General features: G+C 40.6%; 1 protein-coding gene across 3 annotated transcripts in view; it reads left to right on the top strand.

The window, feature by feature from the left end:
- Window positions 1-8028, top strand: part of chchd3a (coiled-coil-helix-coiled-coil-helix domain containing 3a) — a 119709-nt gene extending 111681 nt beyond the window's left edge. For all 3 annotated transcript variants that reach the window (XM_041781288.1, XM_041781287.1, XM_041781286.1), the window contains 2 exons: window positions 2107-2242; window positions 7405-8028. In XM_041781288.1, the coding sequence (XP_041637222.1) occupies window positions 2107-2242; window positions 7405-7428 (160 nt within the window). In that variant the 3' untranslated portion in view covers window positions 7429-8028. The remainder of the gene's footprint in view (window positions 1-2106; window positions 2243-7404) is intronic.
- The last annotated feature ends 8749 nt before the right edge of the window (window positions 8029-16777 follow it).

Genomic DNA, 16777 nt, shown 5'->3' with positions numbered 1-16777 from the left:
AAGGGATTGGGACTGAACAGCTGTGTAGCCTAAAGAAAACCCCTCATTAGTGAAGCTAATCAGAAAAAAGGCTTCAATTTGCTAAGGAACATAAAGATTGAACTCTGGAGCAATTGAAGAAGGTCATGTGGTCTGATGAGTCCAGATTTTCCCTGTTCCAGAGGGATGGGTGCATCAGGGTAAGAAGAAAGGCGGATGAAGTGATGCACCCATCATGCCTAGTGCCCACTGTACAAGCCTGTGGGGGCAGTGCTATGATCTGGGCTTGCTGCAGTTGGTCAGGTCTACGTTCAGCAGTGTTACATACTGAATGACCAGGTTATTCCGTCAATGGATTTTTTCTTCCATGATGGCCCGGGCATGTTCTGAGATGACAATGCCAGGCTTCATTGAGCTCAAATTGTGAAAGAGTGGTTTAGGGAACATGAGACCTCATTTTTTTACACATGGATTGGCCACCACAGAATCCAGACCTTAACCCCATTAAGAATCTTTGGGAAGTGCTAGAGAAGACTTTGCACAGCGAACCGACTCTCCCATCATCAATACAAGATCTTGGTGAAAAATTAATGGAACTTTGGATGGAAGTAAATGATGTGACATTGCAAAAACTTAACAAAATGATGCCACAGCAAATGCATGCCATAATAAAAACTAAAGGTGGTTCAATGAAATATTATAGAGTTTGACCTTTTTTGGTTGGTCAGTGTATATTCATTGCATTTCTTTGGAAAAGCTTCCAGTATTTTTTCAAATTGCATGCAGTTTTCCAAAAATAGATTTTTGCCACTTTTGTCACTTTTTTCCAATGTTGTCCATCCCTACCAGCTATTTAACTAATTGTTGGACAGCTTTCATGATTTTTTTTAAGGGAAACTATGAAAAATATTCTGGTCCAGCCTCTTAAATTCTGGGATTTTGTTTTTTAAAGTATTGGTTTGACCTGTGGACTGTTTTTGGAAGAGGCATTTTGAAGCCCAACTATTGTGGTTGCCATATTGAAAATGCTTTCTCCTCCTAGCTGTTGACTGTTTTAGTAACAAACTAAAATGTGGAGCTGATGTGGGTCCTCAGGGAAAACTGCAACAATGTGCCAGTCAGCTATGCCTCCAGTTGTGCATTAATCCCCAACCCACTTGCACAGCTGCAAAAAACCATAGGAAGGAGTGCTTCTTGGACTCAATAAAAGTTTTTTTTGAGGTGCTATTTGGAAAGGGGATTCATGAAGTTGATAAAAACAGGAAGGAAACTCCAAGGCACTTTTATTTAAGCATTAAAATGCCTTTATTTTCATGGCATGGTCACCTGTAGACCTTAAAAACTCACTTCACTTGTTTCGGCATCAAGCCTTCATCAGGAAGTCAAACAACTTCCTGTGCTGAAGTGTGTTTTTAAGGTCTACACATGACCATGCTGTGAAAATAAAGGCATCTATAAAGGCATTAGTTGGACCAGGCTGTAAAAACGTTACTTTTCTGCTGTAAAATTGGGATGGTCATCTCTACCACCCAAGTACAGCGTCATTCTGTGGGAAACGCTGCCCCTAAAGGTCCCCACAACCAAACCATGAGGACAGTTACAGGACAAAAGCTGGCACATTAGCGATGCCATCAACAGGGCAATTCCTTTGACTGGTGTTTGTCAAGTTAAGTCCACAACACCTCAGGAAAGCTCTCCAGTTAGCTCTCAATCTAGAGTAGTCGCCCCCTTCCATGCTAGCTCTTACTGCCCATATTCACCCACCTGTTGAACCTCTTGCTGCTTTTACATTCTCATGGAAACGGCTTTATAGAACATCCTTCTGATGAGAAAATACAAAGCAAAATTGTATACTATGGACAAACACTTATTCAAATGAAGCATAAATTTGCTTCCAGCCATCAGTATCTTAGACAGCAAAACCTTTATTTGTTCTCACTGCATTGCCCATCTTCATCTCCCAATATTTCCTTATTTGATGCACAACCTGACCCTTTACCACTCTTTTCTCATTTACAATCATGCATTTATCCCTACTCCTTCTTCTACACCTTTATCACATTCCCTTAACTCCTATCCTCTCCTCCTTTTGCACCACATTTACACTTTATCCTCTTTTCCTTGCAGGCGCTACGACATGTACCCAGTGTGTTCAGACCTGCAGGGCCAGATCCTGGCATGCTACAGAGAGAACGTTGGCAGAACCCTGAACTGCTCCAACATCGCAGCGCTTTACTTGAAGTGTGTCAACAATGCTAAACAGGTGCGTATTCAACCACCTTTGTTCATATCTCATTGAGGTAAATTTGCCACACTTTTCTTTTCTTGTCATGTTTTGCACGAGTGTTTTGAGTGTGCTTCATGCTTGTTAAGTGAAATAAATGATTTTGGAGACAATGTGAGAAATACTGAAATTCTAATACATGAAAATCAACCAAAATGCTGCTTTTTTTCCTCTCTGGAAGAATGGGAAGTACCTACCTGCAGTTTCATGGAGATGTAAGTTGTAGTGACTCTTAATCTTGTAGTATAGCTTTCAGTCCAATTGATATGTGTATTACAGTTAGCTTTAGCATACGTCATGGGCTCATAGATGTGTGTGGTAGCAAATGTAGAGCAGCTTCTCCCTTACAAATGCATAAATGAATTAGTAAAGTCTACACATACATGCTGGGATCCATTTACATGCGCCAGCTTCTTGCTTTTAGACAGGAGAATATAATTTCCAGCGTGCCACTGGCGCCTGAATAAAGCTCACTCTAAATAGGCAGTTTAAACCTTACAATCTATTTCCATAATACCTGCTGACACCGGCGTTCCCCTGGCTGTCTGTGTGCCTGTGTTTTAATGTAATAAGGTAAAGGAGTAGCCGCTCGCTAGTTGGATACTTCCATCCTTGCTGGAGTTTAAGTGTAAATGTTTCTTTGCCCTCTGTCTCCTCACATACTGTATGGTAATCGTAATGTCACTCAGGTTGATATTAACTTGATTCCTCCTCTCTTACTTCACAATATACATCCATCGCCTCCCAACAAGTCTTAATTTACATTCATGGAGCTTTTTCTATTAGATTTTTCTGGCATTGTTTTGCCGGAAATGAAGGAAACAGAGTTTTATGTCTCGCGTGGGTATTAATATTAGATCTGAAAGTCAGATGCTAGCACATTTTTAAGCTATACATCATGTAAATTGCACAATGTTTTATTCATAGTGGGTGTGTGTGTGGGTGTCTGTTTTAGAGAAAGATACCTGTAGCCTCGTCAACATGCAGCAAGGCTGCGTTCACAGTCCGGATGCTGTTATGATGTTGTAAATTGTTTAGAAGCGAGCCTGAGATGATATGGTAATCCGCTTGTGTTTATCACCCCGCAGCAATCACAACACACACTCCTGTTTCGTCTGCTGCTTATCAGTGAGAGACTCGCTTTTAAAGTCATTAAGTGCAAAAAAGGGGAAAAAAACAGTCCTTTGATAAGGCTTTAAAGGAGTAATATGCAGAATTTCACAGACAAAAGGAAGGATGAAGTTGGATTGATGTGAGGCGATGGAGCTTCATGATTAAGATGTTTACACAGTTTTATCAGAGTCCAGCAGGAAGAACAAATGTGACACCATGCGTCTTTGACTTCTTGAGGTCAGCGCATCCAATGTGACCTCTAAAAGCCATCTCATCTCTGTGCCCTTTCAGGGAAAAAAAAACACTTGATCGCAGTTTTCAGACAGCCAAATCCCCTTCTTTGTCCTTCCCTTTCAAATCTTAAATTCCACTAAAAAAACAGCAGGGAGATAGGGAAGTCCAAGATGGCATCTCACAGAGGATAAAAATCCTCCAAATCTCACTTTTACAATATTGACCCCTCAACTGGATTCACCCAAGACATCCAGGCCTTTGTCACTGATAATTAGCGTCTTATCGCCGCGGTCAGTGATAACATTTAGACCCACTTTTTCGCCCTCTGTGCCCTGCCACCATTCCTTCCTCACTCCATCCAGCATCCCTTCATCCCTTGTCACATTTCTAATGCATTCAGCACTCAAGATAGCAAACTGTGAGGAAGAGGCAGTCGAAGGACAGATAAAGTCTCTCTTTTTTTTCTCCCTCTCCTTCTCCCTGTATGAAAAAAGGGGTTTATCACGCAGGCCGATCTCTCCATCCACTGCCTGCTTCCCTCATTCCATATTCTCGCCGCATGAGCGCCTCTCGCTTGCTATCTTTTCCTTCTCCACTTCATTTTTTAGACTGACCTCTCCGTCTCCTTTTTTACTCTCAAAGGGCTGAGCAGGATCACTGTTTGGGGTTTGTGTAGGTGTTAAGTTTGCATGGATAGAAGTGAAAGAGAGGCTGGCTCACTCAAAATCTTCTGTATCTTAAAATACTCACAAAACTGCAAATTACTCTACATAAAGTGCCTCTTAAGGGTTAAATGTGTCCACAAAGCATCCATAAATGCTGCACCATGATAAACTTTGGTACAAAAATACTGTTTCCATCCTCTGTATGATCAATTATTACATTTAAATCCACAGTTTGTCAGTTTAATTGCCAGGAGGCTCTCAATCAAAACTATAACAAAAGATGATGTGGTATAGCTAAGGTGTGTGAGCTACTTGCAAAGCATTCTGGGATCTGTTGTGCATGTTTGTAGAGTTGGTTAAACTAAAACCATTTAGAAAGGCTCACCTAAATTTATCTTAATAGCTGGAACTTTTAAAAGGGGCAATAAGCTGGAGAATCCTTAAAAGATCTCTTTTATACAACAGCATATCAGGGTATATTAGAAGTTGAAGGGAGTCGCTCATTTCCAAGACAGACATTTGAATTTTTGAGAGTAATAAAGGTGTGAATTTCCATGAAATTTCGTGCAACTCTGTGAACATTTGTATCATTGTTGCCATTTTTCTATTTGTTACTTAAATGTTGTTATCTGGCAGCTTAATGTTTGCAAAACTTGGGAGTCCAAGACAAATTTTCCTACAAGTATCCTATCGTTTACGAGGAACAAATCCCAGAATTTTTTAAGATTATAAAGTCACAAATTAACAACAGGCAAACCTTGGATATTCTCTGAGATTATAAAGTCACATAAAACTTATCACCCAGAGCAAAATCATACCAGATGACCCTGTCTTATGTCAGGGAGGTTTAAAGCGTGGCACACCCTATGAGAAAATCGTGCTGATTTCCAGCCAGATTCCCCCCTCTGCCTGAAGTCAGCATTGGCCCAAATATCAGATAGCTCAGAAGATGATCAGAGATGATCAGAGCTACTTGAGGCACAGGCAGGATTGTCTTGTCTTGTTGAACAAAAAATAGCCAATCAGGAAGCAAGCTGACTAGGGGAGGAAGCAAAACCAGCACAGACATGGCAATGACAGAAAACGTGAAGCATAAAGCTAGATCAGCATCAGAAATGGAGGACCAACTTGGTGATTTGTGGCAACAGATTTATAAGGGATGGTGGTGGATTAAAAATGCTACTACAAAGGTTGTAGCAAGTAGCTAACAGCTAGCCACATAGCTAGCTTGCTCACTCTGAAGTCATGTTTGACAGTGCAAGATATGGAGTTTTGAGAGTGGAGACTGGTTAGTGAATGAATCTGTTAGTGTGTGGCATGTTGTGTCATCTCGTTGCATACCTATAACAGGGTTCCCGCTGATCCTTAAAAAGTAAAATTCTTAAAAATTCCTCTCTGAAAATTCTTAAATTAGACTTTTGAAATTTAAGTCTTACTTTTACCAGTGAGAGGGCTTACATTTTAGAAGGCTATTACACTAAGACATGTCTGAATTTCCTTGTCTTATATCATTTGGCATTTCATAATAAGTTGATTAAATCTGGAAATCCAGCATTTGTCCAGTGTAATAAAAATCTTGCTTACCTTTCATTTCTAAACTTTAACTGTACAAAAATGTGGTATTCATTTTTCTTAGTTCTCTAAAAGTTTTTAAATTGGGTTTTTAAAAATGTGTAGAAACCCTGCTGTAAGAACAAAACTGTCAAATCTGTCATTGTCTGTCACCATATGTGGGGTCTCTGTCTTTAGAAAAACTGGTTATTTTTTTAAAAAAGTGTGTTCCAGGTTTTTGTAATTTGAAGACCAATATGGGGCCCTTTTCCATTTAGCTAAAAGCAATCATAGCAAGTGAACAAAATATGTAGAAGCATCTCTTTTAGGTAACAAAGCCAGAGGACCTCATCGTATACCCAAATCTGACATTTAAATACCCAAAAATACTTCATTAGCTCTTAGAAGAGCATCATAACTCGAACTCACTACTTTGTAATGTTTTAACATGTCTCTAGGCCTAGTGGGACTTATGAAAATAAAAACATTCTCTCTATTGTTTCTATATCCATTCTTTTGCCACAAATCATACTTCTTCTTTTTTGCCATTTAACCACACAGTAATCTCCCAATTCATTGTTTGAGTACATCTATAGGGATCTACTTTGCTATAATTTGCTTGATATAAATATATTTGAAGGACTTGTACTCTGCTGTTGGGACTAAGGGTCCTCCCCAGGATTTTTCTTGGACCAAACTCAATTTTAATGCCACTTCATCTGGCACCTTATATACATTCAGAATACACCTCATTGAAAAAAATAGACTTTTAACTCGTATTTGATGCACACCTATGAGTATATCTTGAGCCCCTTGGAGCCCCAGGCAATCGCCTACCTTTGTCAAATGGTAAAACTGAATATGTCTAGCAGGTGTCATGCCATCAGTTGATGATTTTTCACAAGATAAAACTTTTTACTTGGACTGAACAATAAAGAAATGCTGGCAATTTTAGCTTGGTCATCAAATGACATGCTTTCCATTCAGTCATAATCTCAACTTCTATTTGTGTACATTCTCACCTTTATAATCTCAAGCATTCGGATTCTGTTCTTAGAAATGTACAGCACTCTTTTTATTGTTTTTCTTAAGAGTTGCCCTTGAATAACATCATACTTTCAAAACTCTATGAAAGGCTGTTGTCAGCGATGATGTCATGGACAGATCAATACCCAATAAATAAACACAGATTCTTTTGGGGGACTGAAATGGCTGACAACTCTTCTTGAAAAGCAGATATTCAGTGACAAATAGATCTTTCTTCCCCTCTCTTGTTTTGTCCTTTGTATCTTCCCCTCTTGTTTTCTCCTCTCCTCTCCTCTCCTCTCTTTTCAGTGGCATCAGCTGCTGCCGACCGCTTCAAATACTTATTGACAGAGAATGCTGGGGATTTGCGGTTGCACTTATCGCTAACATGGAATCCATTGCCCTCGGGTCTTTCTCTCCCCACTCTTTCTATCCTCTCCCCCCTTTTATTGCACTCTCAGGCCCTCTGCTCTTTCTTTTATCTATGTAGTATTTTTTTATTTGCCACTCTGTTTCTCTAATGCACTTTTGTCCATTTTTTTCTGTCCGCAGAACAAGTTGAGGACCGGCGGTTAAAGAGGAGGGAGAAAAGACAGAGCAATGAAGAGTTTATGGTGTGGGATTACTTCTTATCGACTGACCGACAGACAGACAGAGCAAACCGGAGTGAAGGAGGCGAGGAGTGAGTCAGCAACGAGACACAAACCCTCAGAAACCCTGTGGAACAAATAGAGGCACCGATCACAGCACCCTCAGAGAGACTTAGACGCCCTTGATTCTTCTCTTCCCTTTTCCTCTCTTACCTCTTGTCTCTCCTATGAGTATGCAGGGAAGGCTACGACTTTGTCGGCCATATCGGACAGAACTACAGAACCCAGCAGGCCTGAGCTCGGCCCTTAAAGGACAAACATGAATGGGATCAACACCTCAGTAACGGTCCATCCTTCCTAACTTCATCCCTTTACAAAAGGTCTATTTTTCAATCAAAGTCAGTCCTGTTTTAGTACCATAAATCGTTCATTCCCTGTCCCTTCTGCACTATCAGTTACACTAATGCAGTTAGCATCTGTTTCTTCTTCACATCTGTTCGTTAGTTAATAATGTAACAACCTGCGTGTTCATCCAGACCAACACTTGTGACAAATCAGAGGATAATAAAGACGACGCCATGCAGGAGCTGTTGTTGAATTTTTTTTTTGCCTCCCAAGTGTTTGCATGTGTGTTGTATGCTAATTACAGCAAGCATTGTACATTTTTGATGGATACGGCGGCCCCTGCTTTGTCACGACATTTCACTAAGCAGCGTGATCGAGCCCAGGAGAGGGAGACGTATTCCACCCAGATGTTTGGGTTTGTGATATATCTTTCTTTCTTCTTCACTCCCTCATTGTCGCCTATCTACTTCTTCCTTTCTTCCTCCTTTCTAGAGTATTTCCTCTCCGCTTAGGCTCCCTGGCTGGTGATGCCTTAGAGGAGACGGCTTCTCTACGCTGTCTGCTCTCAGCCAGACACTACTTATGTGTATTAGCGTGGGTGGGTTGGGTGGTAATGCAGCCATCCACACTTTTTATATGTGAGAGGGGACGTCAGAGGGACGCCGTCTGGGTTTGATGCAGAAGCAGGTGATCGCAGAGGAGACGGTATCTTTATTAAGCATCAGAAGAAGAAAGAGAGGGAGGGTGTGTGCGTGCAACCATGTGATTCATTGTGACTAATCCCCCCCTCTGTGTGTCAGTCAGCTGTCCTTTTGCTTTTTGACTTTTGGAGTCACACAAGGGTGAGGGGTTGGATTCTATTAAATAGCACGTGCGTTTGTTCATGAGAGCGTTGGCTGAAGGGATTTTCTAAAGGTTGGGGGATAATGGGCGTTGGAGTTCATGGCAGGTGTTTTGTCACAGAGCATTTTCCTTTCTGCCACTATTCCTCTCTCTGACATGGCATAAACCAAGCCAGGATAAGTGATTTAATGGTGTATTCTGTGTCTAATAAGATTAAGTCCCTTTTTTTATAATTAAAGGATGATTGGAGAATTATGACGCCCAAACATTGGGCTTAAACTCTTTTTTAAGCTTCCACTGCTACTTTAACAACCGTATTTCTAAAGGCTTTTTTTCCTCTTTCCGACTCCTTTATGATGCATTTCCTTGAGTAAGTCTGATGCAATCTAAGATTAATTTAGTGCTACATTAGCTGAAATTCAGACAAAGGCATTGAAGAAATCAAGTATTTATCAAGTGGTAAAAGTAATGAGATTTTGATGCAAAGAGGAGATTATTATCACACAAATAAATGAGAAAGTGACACGTAGAGCTGAATGGACAAAAAAGAAATTCTTTTTTAACAGCAGAGATGTCCTTGGGTGTCAGATCGAGCCACACTTTGAGGTGAAGCTGCACCGAGGCAAGAGGCAGTTTAAAGGGTCCCAGAGGTCGTGAGCTGCAGAGGTTGAGGTGATGGAGCGGGTGCAGAATGTGGAGGACAACCATCGGAATTCAATTAAAGGTTAGTCAAGGTGGATTTAATTTTTGGTTTATATTTTTGTCTATCATATTAGAGAGAACTCAAAGTAAAAAAGAAAAAAAACCCCACCTGATTAAAGTCTTATTTGGCTCACTTCTTTGCCATTCTGTTCTGAATGCAGGAATCTTAGCAATCTGTTTCATACACTAGCAGGGGAGTAAGTTGTCTGAAATTCTGGTGAGTAAATTAGGATAGAAAGGGGAAAGGGGGATTGGGATAAAGATTTGCCTTTAATCTTGAGAACATTTTGCAGAGTTTTGCACATTTGTTTCTTTTTTCCAAATATTAAAATATTCAAAAGAAAGGAAATCTAATCCCAAGATGTCTTTCTCCAAACTTAGTCCTCTTAACATCCATCCTGTATCTATTCTGCTTATCCTGTTTAGGGAGCCAGTCCCAGCTGTCACTGGGTGTGAGGTGGAGTACACACTGGACTGGTTGTCAGTCAATCACAGGGCAGACATTAAAGACAAAAACAGTCACACTGACAGTCACACCTACAGGCAATTCAGGCCTAACCACTGGTCCATCAGCATCCTGACTTTGCACTTTTTGTTCTTTTGCTGAGATTATGTTTTGGACTCTTGACCCTGAGTTCAGTCAGGACCACTTTGTCAAGAAACACACATGATTCCAGTTATAAATATTTCTCTTTATTAGCAGTTATTAATTTGCACTTAAAATGGCTATTTATATTTGGCGGTGTGGCTGTTCTGCGCGGCAAAAAAGGCAGGCTTAATATAAGATAAAAACACTAAATCTAAGAAGAAAGGTACTCAAAACTAGTGAAATTAGCTGTCCATGCAGCAAGATAATTTGACTTAATAAAATGTCTTGAAATAAGATTGTTAAATCTAGAAAATAGTCATTACAAGTTACACCAAATAATTTGCAGTGTGGAATCCCCCTGCCGTCCCACAAGCCAAGCATCCAGCAGGTACGGCACACGTTCCTGCCTTTCCTCAGCCTACAAGGAAACCCTGAAGCAGAGAGAGAAGCAGCAAAAAAACAGAGCAGGTCAGGCATCGATGACAACTGAGTGACACTGATTAAGTCAGATGCAGAATAAAGGAGGAGCTGGGGTGGAGGAGGGTTGCAGAAAAGCAGCTTGCAGTGGGAGCAGCAGGCTAGAGCAGTTTAAATATGGCAGCATGAATGTGGTTAGCGACATGCTAAGAGCAATTCAGCTGATCTTGATTACATGATTTATTTTGACAGGATAGCTAAAAAGAATCTGCAACCGGTGTGTCAAGTAAGTCAGCCTCCATATATGGATGCCTGCCCTAACAACTGAGCTAATTAGTGCAAGATTTTGAACTTTTAGATATAAAATGAGCACACCAAGTACTTTGGAATCACAGATGTACCTCCAGCACATGTCAAATGCCACCAGATGCAAAATCATAAGCAGCTTTATTGGCCAGATATGTTTATACATACAAGAAATTGACTTTAATTACTGTGCTCCTGTGTGTTTTGCTGCACTTCCCAGCTGCAAAAATGTCCCCGAAATTCAAAAGTTTGCTGTTAAGGTGTTTTAAGAAACTCATACTTCAAGTCAACACTGATGTTACACATTTTAAAATGGTTTATCTTGCATTTGTCCTCTGGTGTGGAACTTCTGCTCCAGAGTAAAACAAAAGTATGTGAAGTCACAAGCCTAGACATTTATAATCCAACTGTATGCAACAAGCTATAGAAGTTTGGAACAAAGTGTCTCTAGTCTGGCTGTTATTTATATCTGTGTCTGTCAGTATGGCTTTCTCCGTCTCCATAAGGTCTTTGTAGCATCTGTCTTTATTTGAAGAATGAATCTTTATCACTGCCACACACTACTTCCCCGAGTGGACTGCATAAAACGATTAGAGTAAAGCTGCAATTTCATTTCAGTGCTTTTAGAATATTTCAGAGCTGTGTTGTATCTTTTGTCTAAAAAGAAACAGAATGCACTCAAGTGTGCCATACACAAAAACATCTTCCACCATATTGCCTTATCACATTTGATTTAATGACCTACACTGAAGGAAACATCACTTCAAAGTTTTTTTTTATCCATCTGTGTCTTTGTGCCTCTCTACAGTCCCTATTCTTGTGTTTGCATTGACGCCTTCTTTTTTGTCCTTTTGTTCAGCTCCTTCTGCTCCTTTTCTTACTTTTTTTCCCCACTTTCTTTTCTCTCACTCTTCGCCTCGCTCTCTAACTCATCAAGGATACTGAGGCAGCCTGAGGGGCGGATCTGTTGGCCGTGATTGGCTCTCCTCGCTTGCCAATGAGGTGTGAAGCGTCTGCCATGCTGCTGTAACTCTTCTCTGAGGGACACCCTTTCCTCCCACTCACACACACACTTCCACACAATATGTTGCAAATAGATACAAGTGCTTGACAAATGCATTCATCCATGCAGATTAAAAACACAACAGAAGACACAATGGAAATGTGGTAAAAGTTCTGGCTAGGCAAGGACACCTTCTTTCCTTAGAAGACAACGCACGCACAAAAAAAGTAATGTTCTCAGTTGCCAGTGATGCCAGTGGGGCCTGCAGACGAGAGTAGACTGTCATACACTCTATTCTAGTAATGGGCAGGCAGATGGCAGGCTGCTCTGTAGCCTCTGCTTAGGCTGATGGCTCTATTCATCAGGCTGCTCGGCCTCCCTGCAGCCCTGCACCCTGCTGCAATTTATTTCTCCCTCTACACTCCCCTCCGCTATTCTCCCTGGCTGTTATTTATTTGTACTTTTTTGTTTTAGTCTGCACCTCTTCTCTTTTTTTCCACCTCTCCGTCTGTGCTGCTGTCTATCTGTCTGCCTGCTCGGCACCATAAAAAGTCTGTTTCATTTGAGCTGGAACTTCTGCTGCTGTGGGGAGTGAGTTATTGGCCGGGTGCTGGAAAGTACTGCTGCCTTCCTGTTCTCTTTTATGTTTGGCAGACTAAAGTTTTGGTCATGTGTACACTTTTCAGTGAGGCAGAGCTGCTCAATGGCAAAGGAAGTCCCTTTGGACTAAGTCAGACTTTAGAGGGTATTGAGCTAACGAAACTTAACTCCAGCTGAGTTGGAATTCCAGAGCAAAGCAAAAGTATAATGTTTTTGGATCTAAGTATATTCTCGTTTAGTTTCAATTCACTCTTCAGAGCGCTAAAACATACGTTATATGGACAAAAGTATTTGGCCACATCTGGTAATGACTGAATTCAGGTGTTTTAGACCTGTTGCCTCAGGTGTATAAAATCAAGCACTTAGCCATGCAATCTTCATTTGCAAACATTTGTTACACAAAATGGGTCGTTCTGAAAAGCTCAGTGACTTTGCAGTAAGACTGAGGAATTCAACTGTAAGTGATATTATTAGAAACTAGAAGCTTTTAGGAATAACAGGAACTCAGCCACAAAGCAGAAGACCTTGTAAAATCCCAGAGCTGGGTCAACGTCTGCTAAGGCGCATAGGTTTCAGTGGTTGTTGCAGCTTCATGCAAGCCTCACATCATCAATTCCAATGCCAAGCATTGGATGGAGCTGTGCAAAGCACACCAACTCTGGAATGTGAGGCAATGGAAACATGTTCCATGGAGTTACAAATCACACTTCTTTGTTCTCTATTGGATGTTGGGAGGCCATTACCTGTCTGACAGCATTGTGCCAACTGTGAAGTTTAGTGGAGGATGGATAATGGTATGGGGCTATTCTTCAGGGTTTGGGCCAGGCCTCTTATCTCCACTGAAAGACTATCTTAATGCTTCAGCATACCAAGAGATTTTGGACAATGCTATACTTCCAATTTTGTGGCAACAGCAAAGCAAGGACTATAAAGACATGGTTTGATGAGTTTGGTGTGGAGAACAGCACTTGCCTGCACAGAGCCCTGACCTCAACTCCATTGAGCACCTTTGGGGAGAACTGTAACAGAGTTGCAAGCCAAGCCTTCTCGTCTAACATCAGCACCTGACTTATAAATGCTCTACAGAATGAATGGGCACCAATCCCCACAGAAATAGTGCAAAATCTTGTGGAAAGCCTCCTAAGAAGAGTGGAAGCTGTTATGGCTGCAAAAGGGGGCCAACTCCATTTTAAAGTACAAGTATTTAAATACAATGTTACAGTCCCTGTCTGTGTAATTGTCAGGCATCCAAGTACTGTTGTCCATATAGTGTATAAGTAGACAGTGCTTGGCCTGACCTGCTTCTCGTATAATGTGTTTTTAAACACCTGGTGGTAATACTAAAAGATTTTAGGAAGGTTTAAGAGTATTCAAAAGTGCATACCATGCATTCCAACTGAGGCAACCATGTTCCAGATTTCACAGTACTTATCAGCAGAGCTGTGAGAAAAAGAATGAATGAAGAATGGCTCTTTCCACTGTTGCAGAGATTTTACCTCCACTATGGTAGGTACAGTGGTGGGGTAGATGGCAGGACATGTATAGGTGTATGTGTGAGTATGTGTTTGAAAGGAGACAGAGGCAGTGAGTGAGCTCAAGCCTTTCTTTGACTCTCACTCTCCCTCCAGAGTTAAAGTGAGCTGTAATGAGGCCCTGAGCTGCTGTGCTGAGGAGACAGAAGAAACCAGCAGGGGAGGATGATGACCTCGAAGGCCACACACTCCACACTCTCTCACATCCACAAACTTTCAGCTAACTTTATTCTACCGTAAATGCTTGTGTGAGACTCAGTGGAAATGGCTCATTCTCTAGAATTAACTTTCATGCTACCTTCACTCGATTATATCTTTCATGCTGCAGTTGCGATAACTTTCCAAAGGCAGGACAAAGTTTCAAATTCTCAAGTTTCAGTGGAAGCAAAGTAACAGATTGCAGGTTTAAAGTGTGCCTGTCGTCTTCAAAGTGACAATGTTCACCATATTGTGATAAATCTCTCTCTAGCTGTTCTCTGGGCAGCTTGATTTAAAAACTGGCACGTTAAAGAGCTGGAGTCAGGAAAACAATATGATAAAGTTTGTTAATGATGAAGTATTTCACTGCTGATAATGAAACTTTGAGTCTGCTTGTTTTTATTTGCCAGAAAGAAAATTTTCCTTTTGATTATTCAGTTGGTTTGTAGCACTTCTTTTTTATCTGGTCATAGTGTATTGGCAAGTAACGTAATGTTTGTCAGTGCACTGTCCCGTATTGTATCAATCATATCTATCATACACTATGATATATCCTGTCATATTGTATTGTGCTCTATCATTTTGTATCATGTTCATTGTATCACAAAGTATCATATATAGAACCATACCATATTGTATTGTAGTGTATCCTATCATACTGGACTGTACCGAATAGAACCGAATCTTGTCCTGTAATGCCTAGCCTTTCCTTGCCTTGCCACATCGGGCAGCATCTCACCACGCCTCAACTCATCTGGCTTTGACTTGTCTTTGTTGTCTTTTTTTTTTTGCCTTCCCTCGTTGCACAGTGTCTCACCTCACCACACCTCTACTCATCTCGTTCTGTCTTCTCTTGATTGTCTTGTCTTGCCTTGCCGCAGTTTGTTTAGTCTTGTCATGTCACACCATGTCTTGTCTTGAATGTCTTGTCTTTTCCTGCCTTGTCTCGTCACATCATGTCATGTCTTGCCTTGACTTGTCTTTCCTTATCTTGTCTTGTCTTTCTTTGTTGCATAACATCTTCTCCTGTCGCATCTTGTTGCATCTTGTCTGGTCTTGTCTTGTCTTGATGTAACATTTATTATCGGTCTTGTCTTGATTGTTATATCGTGTCCCATCGTATCATGTCGTGCCTTGTCTTGTCTCTTTGTGCCTTGCTGTCTATTATTTTGTCTTGTCTTGTCTTGCTTGCTGTGCTGTCTAGTATCTTGTGTTGTCTTGTCCCGTCAAGTTGCATCCTGTTGCATCGTGTGTTATCTTGTCTTTTCTTGCTGTGCTGAGTCTTGTATTGACTTTTCTTATCTTGTTGTGTCTTTTATGTCTTATCTTGCTGTGCTGTCTATTCTTTTGTCTTGGTTTGATTGTCATGTCTTGCCTTGATTTTTGTGTCTTGTCTTGCCTTGTCTTGCTGTGCCATGCCTTATTGCATTACGTTGCATCTTGTAGCATTGCATCTTGTCACGTTGCATCTTGTCTTGCTGTGCGATGTCTTGTCTTGTTTTGTCCTGCCATTTCCACCCTATCTTATCGTGTTGTATAATATATTTCATCGTTGTATCATATTGAATTTAGAGTAGTGTATTGAAACATCTTAATATACCATGTACCATACCTGATGTGATACTTTATTGTTGTGTATTGTATCATACCATACTATATGATAAAGTATCATGTCACGTTCCATCAGGTCATGTTATACTGTATTATCTCACATTAGCAATGCCATGTCACATCAAGTCACGTTGTAATATCAAATGTGTCACATCATGGCGTCATCTCATGTCATGTTATGACATCACATTTTAGTATTATTTCATGTCGCGTCATGTCGTGCTGCTTTGTGATATCATCTTGTGTCATGTTGCATCACATTATGCAATGTTATAGGATCACCTCAAGCTACCTCACATCATGTCACGCTAGTCATGTTACAGTATCATCTCATGTTATGTCATGCCATTCCATTTCATATTGCACCTAACCATATGTTATGGTATACTGGGTATTGTACTGTTACAGATATTGTATTGTATCTACCATATCATATTAGAATGAAAGATTTTTTTTTTCATTAAAATGTTCTTGACACTGAAATTCCAGTGGTTTGACACTCTAATCACCACAATCAAAACAACACGTGAGAGCATGTATTCTGGAAAAATTACATTCATCACACCAGTGAAGCTACATCTAACTGCTTTGACATTTCTATCTTCATATGTCCATTTTCATCCATTAAACAGGGCCACAGTGGAAACAAACTAAGAGGTGGTCCAGGTGTTCTTTTCCTTAGTAAAATGTAATAGCCTAAAACAGATCAAATATAACATATAAGCTACTGAGTTTTCTTGGCTACCCTAAAATGTCCTTTCATGTAAACTTGCCAGAGACAAACAACCTACAATGTGAAGACATGTCATCAGATTGTAAGTCTTGTAAATACAGTATCGCGGTAGCACAAATTACTGGTTAGTGTATCGCCAAACTCTTCATGGTGCAGCACCAAAGGTAGTGGCTAAACCGAAAGTTTCTGTCTTATTTATTGACTGAATGAACATCCGTCCTTTACCCAAGACATCCCTTAGAAATTGGTGCCTCACGTGTGAAGGTTAGATACTCCTTACATGTCAGAACAGCATATGACTATGCCATAAGCTAGTGGCTACTAAACCTGTTACATGGCCCTGCATAAGCCTATCCAGGCGTGACCTGCAAGGAGCCAGTTTAGACTAATCCCCACAACTGTAAAAAATGTTTTCTCACTCTTCAGAAGAGGATTTAAATTACTTTACACTTCCAA

The sequence above is a fragment of the Cheilinus undulatus genome, linkage group 23 (genome assembly GCF_018320785.1).
Source record: "Cheilinus undulatus linkage group 23, ASM1832078v1, whole genome shotgun sequence".
Classification (NCBI taxonomy): domain Eukaryota; kingdom Metazoa; phylum Chordata; class Actinopteri; order Labriformes; family Labridae; genus Cheilinus; species Cheilinus undulatus.
This window is presented reverse-complemented; position numbering and strand designations above follow the sequence as displayed.